Raw genomic sequence first — 10,883 nt, 5'->3', positions numbered from 1 at the left:
ACTGAAGAACAAAACGACAGCAACTTGTCTGTTCCCCTTCCCCCAATTCCCCAATAAAATCTTTAAAAAAAAAAAAAAGTGGTACAGGACTTCTGAAATTAAGTAGCAAAAACACTAATATCCCAAAATTCAGAAGGGAGGGATCTTTTGCCTGGAGCCCCGTGTACTCGTTAGATCAATAGTACACACTGAGGCAAAGCGTGTGAGAAACCACAGTCCACCACGCAGACTTCCAATCCCAGACGTCATCGACTAGCCGCACATAGCCCCAGTTAGGACACATCGCTGGCACGTTGGGTTTGGTCCTCACTGTGTTTGAAATATATCTTTTTGAATTAATTACCAACATCTAAACATTTAGAGACTTCTCCCCTCAAATCTTTTTAATTTTTCTTGGAAGATCAGGTAACCCTTGGGCCCATTTTCCAACCTGGCAATAGGCCAAGCACTATGTCCAGCCACAAGCCACAGGACTCAGCGTCCCTGTTGTCCTGTCCCTGGCAGTTGGACCCATTTACACTACCACACCTGGTCTCAGCAGACGTTAGAGTTTGCAGTCCTTGCCCTAAAGCTATAGAGATTTTCTCTCAACAATGTTTTGTTTTGTTTCGATGCTATCTATGGGCTCGCCCCCACATTAAAATGAACTATCCTTAATTAGACGAGCAATTCTCACTCCCAATGGTAGGGAATTTTCCTAAATCAGCAGGCAGTGGCAGCAAACAAGAAGCTAGACTTAGCCGTGCCCACCCCTGGAGCAGAGGCCAGACTAAGAATAAAAACAAATCCTGGAAACTGGTTCTGAGGGCACTAGTTTCAACAAATTCAGTGAGGAAATTTCTGACACATATAATTTCCCTTCCAGAGATCTTTCCCTGTGCCCCTCCCCCCAACACATACACATACACATAAATGCATGCAGTCTAGTCCTAGCTCCCTCCCTAACCTTCTTATCCCCTATTCTCCTAGGTCACAGAAATAGTAACAGAAATCTATACCATCCTGCCTCCAGCTTAAGATAAAAGAAAAACTCTTTTTTCAAAAACCTGGTGAAAAGGAAAAGTTCCCAAGGAGTAATCATACAAAGTATTACAGGTCAAAAGGGGTCAGAAAACTTTACTCCTTTAATAAGTAAACAACTAACATTTTATGTAATTATTATATATCAGAAGCATTAATATTAAGGTCAGGATGAGGACAAGGATAACTTTTATCACTATTACTTAACATTTTTCTAATCAATTCATAAAATAATAGAGAGAAATGTTATAAAGAAGGCAACAAAAAAAAACTCTTCATGTGTAGATGGCCTCACTCTACCTAGAAGAAACAAGGGAATTCACTGAAAAATTATGAAAACTAAAAGGAGAATTCAGTAAGATGATTGAATAGACACAAAGTTAATACACAAAAGGAAGCAGTTCTTTTATATGTCAATAATAATCATAAAAAAAAGAATATGAATAAAAATTCAGATAAAACAGCAAACAAAAGTATCAAGTACTCAGGAACAAAATTAATAAAAGTTGCCAGTAAGGTCATGTTATCCTGGAGCAGGATATGTCCTCGAGGTTTATGGACTGCCCAATCACTAACTGAGAGAGTGGAGCTGGAATCTACCATGGGAAATTGAGTCTACATGTCTGAACCATCCCATGAGCCACCCTGCCAAAGCATAACCAGAATATGATCCAAGAGGAAATGATGGCTTCTCTCCCCAGTGAGACTCTAGACCTGATCAAAACCTGCATTTCCATGGCCTAGTTCTGAATCATAGGAATCAGCTCAAAACTGTTCATGTTTCTCAGAGGGCATATAAAAGGAAACAGCCAATCAGCAGAGAATCGAGATTCATCACTTTTTCAGGAATCAGATAAGATGTCAAGTAGAAAAAACTTATTCTCTAAAAAAAGGGATTTCAAAGAATTCTAAAAGCTTTTGGCGGAGAACCTTACTAAATACACGTGTGAAAAGAAGTGAGTACATAGACCTTTTACATTATTATCACTGAACAGAACCAAAAGAAAGAATGTTTTGGAATTTCTTTACATCATCAAGAAATTCCCAATTAACACAGCCCTCAATATTTCAGAATTTGTGACTGTTTGACTGACTGCTTGACTATGGTTTGGTTTCAGGGTTATCTTTTCACTTTCTGGACAAAAGTAGTTTTCTATGAAAATTAATAATGCAACCAAATGGTTTGAAGCATCTGTTTATTTTCAGATAATTTATATGCTAAGTATGCTTGTCTATTAAATTAAAGCAAGTCACCTAAAGACTTCTAGATAATACTTCATTAGCTTAATTATAATGAATATATATAGTTGAATAAAATGGACATCTGTTTTGAAATGTAAGCCTTTTACGATGTCAAGCCAGCTTTCATATATTAGCTTCAATTGCTAAGGTTTTACATGGCAAAACAAAAACAAAAAACCTCCATTTAAATAGGAAATAAAATTTTCTGTTCTTACCTTTGAAGTTCTCCATTCCCAGCCATCACCTATCTGCTGTGAATGTTTGATGAATTCTGCACAATGACGCTGGAATGTTTTTTCTCCAAAGAATTCATCTTCTTCCATACTAAATGACAACTGCAATATAAAAACTCAGTATTAGCATCTGCTATAGAATGAATATTGAAAGGAATTCTGCTAATTTATTTATTTATTTAAGCAAACCAACATTTGAAATGTAGAATAGAAAAATAACCTCAGAGCCATTCCAAAGAAGTTTGTTTTTATCTTTCTCATCCTGTTCCCATTTTTTATTCAGAAAGAACATGTGATCAACATGAAAACCCAAAACTTAGACTTATAACAAATGCACATCTATGGTTCAAAAAGTTTAGTTTGTCCATAAATCTAGTTTCAAGAGCTTTTATCTCACTTCTTCTAGGCTAATGCTTCCAACCTCCTCAGAACGTCCTTCTCTACCCCTTACCTTAGCTCTTACGTAAAGAGCATGACAGTGATGAGTGGAGCTGAGCTGCTCTTCACACTTTTATTAGAGAGTTCAACGTACTAACAAATAATGCTCTAAAGTCTAAAAATATTTGTGTTTCAAGGTGTAAGGTTAAGATCACCTAATTAGTTACCTACTTAATTGTGTCTACATATGTGACAAATCAAGGACTACCCATATATTTATTATATAAATCTGTCTAAAACATAAAACATTGTTTATAAAAAGAGAATTTTAGAGCTAGTAGGAAACTCACAGGTTATGTTGTTCAAGTCTCTTGATGAGAAAATATAGACCAAGTGAATTCCCTCTTTCTGCTCATTAGTGATAAGCATCATAAGGACAATTAGTACTTGTTGACCATTTACTTTGTCAAGTACAATGCTAGACACTTCACATTCCCATTTAGTCCTCACACAATCCAAACATTGTTATCCCCATCCCTCAAATGAAAAAGAGAAAGTAATCTGTTCAAGACTGTAAATGAGGAAGGATATAAACCTCAGTTTGGCTCCAGGGCCAATGATCTGTCTATACTCGCTGATTCCCAGTACAGTGTTCTTTCTTTTTCTTTTTTTATTAGTTTCAGGTGTTCCAGTGTTCTTTCTGATTATTCAAATTTACTATGACCTATAGAAGAATTTGTTCATTCATCCAACAAATATATATTGAATATCTACTAAGTAGTAAGTACTGTGCATAGGTGAAGGTTAGATATAAAAAAATATATAGTCCTTGCCTTATAAGAACTCAAAGAGTAATGAAGGGACATAAGCAATAAAAATAATCAATAGAAACTCTCTTAACCAACCTCCATTCAACCAATTTTGTCAGATTAATCAAAATAATATCCATTCCCTCCATAAAACAACTTATAGCTACAGCATTCTGATCATGAAGTACCTCTACTCCTCTAAGCTGAAGTCACAAACCATATTCTTGTATTATAAGTATACTTTAATTAAATGCCATACAAATCAAACCAATAAAATATAAGTAAAAAGAGATAGACAACTGTTATTTCTAAGATAGAATGCCTTCGAAAGATTTTATGAAGGTAAGTCTCCATAAGAAAAACAAACTGTTATTAAACTAGGTATGGACAATGCAACTGAAAAAAATTGGTGGTGGGAAAATCATACAATCCTGCACTCAGATTGCTGCACAATATGGCTTAAGTTCTTTCATTTAAACCAAAACTGTCATTTAAACCAGAAATCTAGAGGATCCATTCTGGGCTCATTTTAATCACAGATGAACAATGAATTTCAATCACGTATCCACATTCAAAGACAATGCCGTGGTCAAATGTGAAAAAAAACGGCAAATGAATGTCTTTATATATTTTAAGTTGAAATAAAATATTTCAAATATGCATGTATTATTATTTTTACTTCTATCTTTAATCAACTTCCTCAATTAACTGATCAACTCTCAATTCTGACAGCACTGGAAAAGAGGACTTCCACTTAACATCTATACAATAATGAAGACGTGCACAGATTATAGTAGGCACAAGAAGGGTCCCTTTCATGGGAGGGATAGTTAGAGAGGGTGTGTGTCATGTAAAAGTTTGGACTGTTTCTACAGGAAATAGAGACTCAGACCTTGGAGCTGAAAAGGTCAAAATAATAAACTGTTGGGGGCTCTGTGGAGGATGGTCTCAGAGGCACAAGCCTGGAGGCAGGGAGAAGAGTTAGAACCTACTGCAGTGGTCTGGGTGAGAGGGCAGGAGGATCGGAACCCAGGCAATGAATAAGAGCAGAAAGAATATGCATCTTAAGTTATGGAGAGAAGCCAAGATTGACTTAAGAGATTTAGAAGTTGTCTGTATAAAAGAGACAAATGAAACCATGAGAATGAATATCACTCAGTGAGAATGTATAGAGCAGATTCTTAATATGGCTTCTGGTAGATCATGAAAGTTTATACTAAATTTTGCATGTAGTTGCCTATCTATATTTGTGGGGAGAAAGATTCTATAATTTTCAACAGATTGTTTAAGCTAGTGGGTCTCAACCTTCCTAATGCACGACCCCTTAATTCAGTTCCTCATGTTATGGTGACCCCCAACCATAAAATTATTTTCGTTGCTACTCTATAACTGTAATTTTGCTACTGTTATGAATCATAATGTAAATATCTGATATGCAGGATGTATTTTCATTGTTACACATTGAACATAATTAAAGCACAGTGATTAATCACAAAAACAATATGTAATTATATATTGTGAAATATTTATAATTCATGAAGTGTCGTTTTACCTCCAATACTGCTGCTTTCAACACAGCAGCTGCTTTCTACACAGTAGCTGCTCTCTACACATGTGTGACTGGTCCGCATAAGTACATTATGGCGCCAACCCTGTCACATACACCTGTATTTGTAAGGGGTGTATGTGATGGGGTTGGCGCGATGATGTCATCACGCCAGGTACGCTTATGTGAGCATATCTGCATGTGGGCAGACCCGCCTGGAGACAGATAGAGGAGTGGTGTCTTGGTTCCTAAGACCATCGAAAATATGTGTTTTCCAATGGTCTTAGGCGACCCCTGTGAAAGGGTCGTTCGACCCCCAAAGGGGTCGTGACCCACAGGTTGAGAACCGCTGGTTTAAGCGGTCTTAAAAGTTAGGAAACTCTATGCAGAGTGAGAACCGTGGGCTGAGAAAGAAATCTTCAGAACACCAGGGCATCTAAGGAACCTATAGAAGAAGAGGAGGCAACAAAAGAACTAGAGAATACAAAGTTAAGCATTAGGAGGAGATCCTAGCCAGGGCAGTGGGATGAAGGTTTATGGGAGTAGAGAATTAACAAATAACCAATAACATCAAAATGAAAAAGAGGCCCATTGAAAAAAAGGACTTAACATATTCATGGAACTGAAAATGGAGCAGTCATTGGTGCCTGTGTGAGCAGTTTCAGCAGTGGTAAAGAAAAGCCACGTTGTAGCGGGCTAAGGAGAAAACTAAAAACAAAGTGTGAAAACTTTGTAGACTCCCTTTTCAAAAAGCTTGGTTGAAAAATACATACAAATTGGTGACAGAACTGGTACGCAGGCTTAAAGAAGGATTTTGTTTTCCCAAAGAAAGGGGGCTATCTGAATATATATTTGAGCTGAGCAAGGGGGGTGGGTTTGAGATGGAAAAGTTGAAAAAAGATGAATCGATATCCTAAAGGGGTTGGGAGGGAATGTGGTCAATAATAGCACAAGAGGAAGGATATGAGCAATACAAGGGATACCTTGCCCCTTGCAATGGGAGGAAAGGCATTTGAAGACGAATACTGAATATAAAATTTAAAACGTTTCAAACAGGACCCAAACTTAAGGACAACAAAATCTGATAGTCACAAGATGTTTTGATGCAGGAGCAGGCAAGATGGGCTAGAGAGTGAGAGCATAGTGATGAAAGGAGAAATTTGAGAAAACTGGTGTCAATTTGAAATGCTGGTGAAAGCAATAAAAGAATGGCATTGAAACATAAGCCAACAGAAGTAAAGGCCCAGGGCCGGCCGATTGGCTCAGCTAGTTAAGAGCTCGCTTGAGAGCACCAGCTCTGAGCAGCAGGGCTGCAGTTCGGATCCCACATATGAGGGCCAGTGACGCTCGCCCTCTACAGCTAAGATGATGAACAGCAGCTCGACCTGGAACTGGGCTGCTGTGAGTCGCCAGCGAGCGCATTGGCTGCAGTGAAGCTGCAGTGGGCTGCGTGAGCTACGTGAGCGGCCGGCAGCCGGTGTGAGCTATTGGGAGCCGCTGTGAGCGGCCGACTAATGACTGGTGACCAACTGCCTCACCAGGGAAGAGCACAATGATCATACCAACATGGGCCAGTGAAGCGATGTCCTCCACAACTAGACTGAAGAACAACAACAAAAAAACCCCAGCAATTTGTCTACCTGTCTGTTCCCCTTCCCCAATTCCCCAATGCTGTTCCCCTCCCCCCAATTCCCCAATAAAATCTTAAAAAAAAAAAAAGGCCCAGCACAGGCTGAATTTGTAGTGATACTCTGCAAGGTGTGATTGCCTTCAGCAGTGCTCAGCTCCTCAAGCATGGCAACCAACAGAGAAGGCGGCTTGACCGCGCATGCAAAGTTCAACTTTTTCTGGGTTGATTCAGTGGAAGGACCAAGGTACAGGGAACAGTATATGCTAGTGAGATTAGCTCAGAGGTCCAGATTAGGTGGGAAAGGAAAAGGTGTCAAGAGAAGGTTTAAGGAGATGGGCAAACAAGGCCGTCTCATGGAATATTAGATATCAAAAAGGGCTAAGAATACCTCTAGTGAAAGGAGGGAAATGAAAAGAATGGGAAGACTATGAGATTTTAGACCCTGATCAAGTCTCAGCTGTGACCATGGAAGTGAGTACATAAACAAGCTTAGAGGTGAAGGCCACTGGAGTTTAGGAAGTTAAAAAACAAACTAACAAATAAGCAAACAAAAAGCTGAGTCTTATAATGTTTGCTGTTTTCCACATGGACACTGAAATCACTTAGGATTATCCTGAGAGTTGGTGGGGATAGAGAGCTCTTTAAAGAATATGGAAGATCAACTGGCAGGTTTGTAAATGAAAGGGGGCAACTAGCAGAAGATGGAAGAGCACGGAGAGGGAAACTGATGCATGGTCTACAGCGCCAAGCCCATCGCGGTCACGAATAAACTCCCATGTGTTCCTGATGAACCAGAATACGTCCCTGGATTCCTTCTCTAGATGGCACTAAAAGCAGCCACTGCCAGTGGACAGGGAAGCATGTGAGAAAAAAAAAACCTACCCCATATCTGATAGAGCTGAATTGCATGAGCCCCAAAGGAGAAGGGATGTTTACATGGCACTGAAGAAGCAGTGGCCAAAAAATTGGCTCTGAGGGAGTTGGAGCTACCGGCAATCTCAATACCCTGAGGCTTGAAGTGCGGAAGAAAAAGCAGCTTCCATTCAAAGGACCTCAGTATTTTTTTTAAGCCAAGTTTCCTTTAAAACTAGTTGGTGGAAGCACAGATCTGTGAAGATGTTAACATCATGAGGGGTAGAAGTACGGAAACTGATCACCACCCCCACCCTGGGTATTCACGGTGCACACCGTGGTGAAGAAACATTAACTCAGGATTTCCCATCTCTTTCCACCATAGGTTTCTTTTTCCTGGGAACACTTTTTAACAGCTTATTTCACACAAGGTAGTAAAGGAAATAATGGGTTAAGGCTCTGGGTAAGTTTGTTTACTATGGATGTGTGCTCCTGAGATCATAATGGAAAATCTGAGGAGGTGGGAGAACAGGTTTGGGAAGAGAAAGCACCAAGTACAGGAATGTAAGTACAGAAGAGATGATAAACTGCAGACAATGAGCTACCGAGGCAGTCCCGAAATGTTTCTGAGATGCGAGAGCTCCAGCTTACACACAGACTCCTGGTTGATAAGGTGCTTCGGTGCAGATACAAGTTGAAAAAACGACATCTAAGAACAAACTTACAAGGAAGAACAGGCGCTAGCTAAACGACAGGGAGAAGGTGAAGGGAACAGAACATGTAAACATCTGTATGTAAGGGAAGGTTTATTTGGTAATTGAAGAACTCTTGTTGGACTGAAACATAGAGGTAGAAGGAGGGAACTGGGAAAACCAGTGCTGATGCAGACAGGAAGGCCTTGTAGCCCGAGGACTCAAACAGGGTTTGAAAGTAGGAGTGAACTGATCAGATCTGCATTCTGGCTTCCAGGGGAGGTGACAGGTCTTGCTTGCCTGGCTGGGTAAACACCAGTTAAAAGGCTCTTAAATTAATCTGGGAGAGACATGATACTAAACAAAGAGTGGCAGTAGAGCAGACGAGGGAGGGATTCAAAAGACTTTTTGATACTGTATTAAAACAACAGGTAGATCTTAATATGTAAGGGACAGGTGAGAGAGAAGACTCAAGAAAGATGCCCAGCGTTTTGCCTTAGGTGATGGTACACTGACTGAAACAAGGCACCCTGCGGGAAGAGGAGGTTTGGGAGTGAGATGAGTTTAGTTTAGCCATACTGAGTCTCAGTGTTCAATGCCTGTGGAGTACCCAAGTGATGCTATCTAGCAGGCATTCTGACATGGATCTGGAACTCAGAAGGAAAGCGAAATCTGGGCTGTAAATACTGATTGTAAATTAACATTACACAGATGATAACAGCACATTTGATCACTCAGGGAGCGGATACAGAAGTAGGATAGCAAGGATGAAATGGTGCAGGTCAGAGAAATAGTTTTTCCAACTGTATGATGACCCTGAATTTATTGAGAAGTATTCAATCAAAGAAACACTGAATTTAATTCACAAAGAATATTAATATATTTTGGAATATTTTATAAATTCCAAAGAAACCCTTACTTAATAACAAAATTGAACTAAGTAAAAACACTCCATTCCCTAAGCCCTCTGGTTACTTGAGGTTTACTGATCTATTCAAAATGTTAGTTGAAACATAAAATTTCACTCAATAGCCATAGTTTATCTAATTAACAGCACTGTGCTACTAGCAAGATGACTGAACATCAAAGCACTAATTAATATTTGGTTGAATACTTTTAAAATTATCTAAGGATTAGGCTTTGCTGAAGGATGTTACATACAATAATAAAAACACTTATGGCTTGATTACAAAATTAGGAACTATACTATATTAAAATGATATCCATCTCAATTCAGATCATGATAATGTGTCATAATGAAATATCACTGAATAGTTATTCTCCTGGCTCAAGTAAGAATATTTCAACTCATTAAAAATGAAAATATAATATAATCAACATTTTAATATGTGCTTTTCAAGTTGCAATACTCTCAGGTACTCTACCAAGTTCATAGACTAGTAGAGGCAGAAATTAGAGTCTTAGAACTTCCTATTATGAGATGGCTGAAACTATGGTCAAAAGTGGAAATAACCACCACTGCAGCTTATTAAGCAATAATGACAAGAATAATCCTTATTTTTATAAATGAAAAACCTTAGACGTGAACTACTATGTTTCCAGACTTAAACAGAACACAGGTGAACTCTCAGTAAAACGATGAATTCTAACTCTCATCTCATCATAAACAATGAACCTCTCATTTGTTATTATAGGTAAAAGTTAGAGATGAATCAGAGCCCTTTCGTATCGTAAAGTATAAGTTGTTTATACATCTATTTTGCTTACGTCTGTCTTGCTAAACAGCTGTTTGATATATATTTCTTTTAACTCAAACAATCAAACCTTTTTTTTAACTGCTTCAGCAGGGGCTACAGATTAGAAAGGTAGAATAATTTTTTCCCCCTATCAAGTGAAAGAAGTCTTTCTAAACTACAGGTTACCCTAAGACTAGACAGTGTAAAGAAGCTTATTCTGCTGCTATTAAATATATCTTTTCAGGAAAGCAGTCCCAGTGAATTCTAACACCCTGTATAATCATTGTTCAAATGATCCTTATTTAATTAAAAACAATTTTTTTCACTACCACTCTCCACATTTTTTATGTGATTTTTAATCTAATGCGTGGAGAACTGATACTTTTTTTTGGTCAGAGACATTTCTTTTGATGAATCTATAAATCAATGTGTATCAGAGTCATAATGAGACTAAAACACTTTAAGAAATGTAACTAAATTTCTCCAGAACTTAAGATCATTTATAAAAATGTGATTATCACAGAACATGCTATGCATACCTTTAAACATTAAGGATCATTTTCACCTAATAAAAGTAAGCAACTTCTTGTCCTCCTTGCAGCAATTCCACATTATAACTAGATTTAGACTCTTTCCTAACAAAACATGTAATTACTCGCTAGAAAGTTAAACTCAACCCATTACCTTTATGAGGATTTGGCTTGAATTTATTTAATTAGTTAATCTCTTACCTAGCAGGGTCCTTGGGCAGTGGTCCTCAAATTTTAGAAAGCAAAGAAGCACC

At 38.3% G+C, this 10,883-nt stretch overlaps 1 protein-coding gene across 7 annotated transcripts in view; it reads right to left on the bottom strand.

The window, feature by feature from the left end:
• ATG10 (autophagy related 10) overlaps positions 1-10,883 on the bottom strand; it is a 338,768-nt gene that overhangs the window by 217,403 nt on the left and 110,482 nt on the right. For all 7 annotated transcript variants that reach the window (XM_019652568.1, XM_019652570.1, XM_019652569.1 and 4 more), the window contains one exon: positions 2,478-2,597. In XM_019652568.1, the coding sequence (XP_019508113.1) occupies positions 2,478-2,585 (108 nt within the window). In that variant the 5' untranslated portion in view covers positions 2,586-2,597. The remainder of the gene's footprint in view (positions 1-2,477; positions 2,598-10,883) is intronic.

The sequence above is a fragment of the Hipposideros armiger genome, unplaced genomic scaffold (assembly GCF_001890085.2).
Source record: "Hipposideros armiger isolate ML-2016 unplaced genomic scaffold, ASM189008v1 scaffold_182, whole genome shotgun sequence".
Lineage (NCBI taxonomy): Eukaryota > Metazoa > Chordata > Mammalia > Chiroptera > Hipposideridae > Hipposideros > Hipposideros armiger.
The sequence above is the reverse complement of the archived record's forward strand: the minus strand, read 5'-3'. Positions and strand labels throughout refer to the sequence as shown.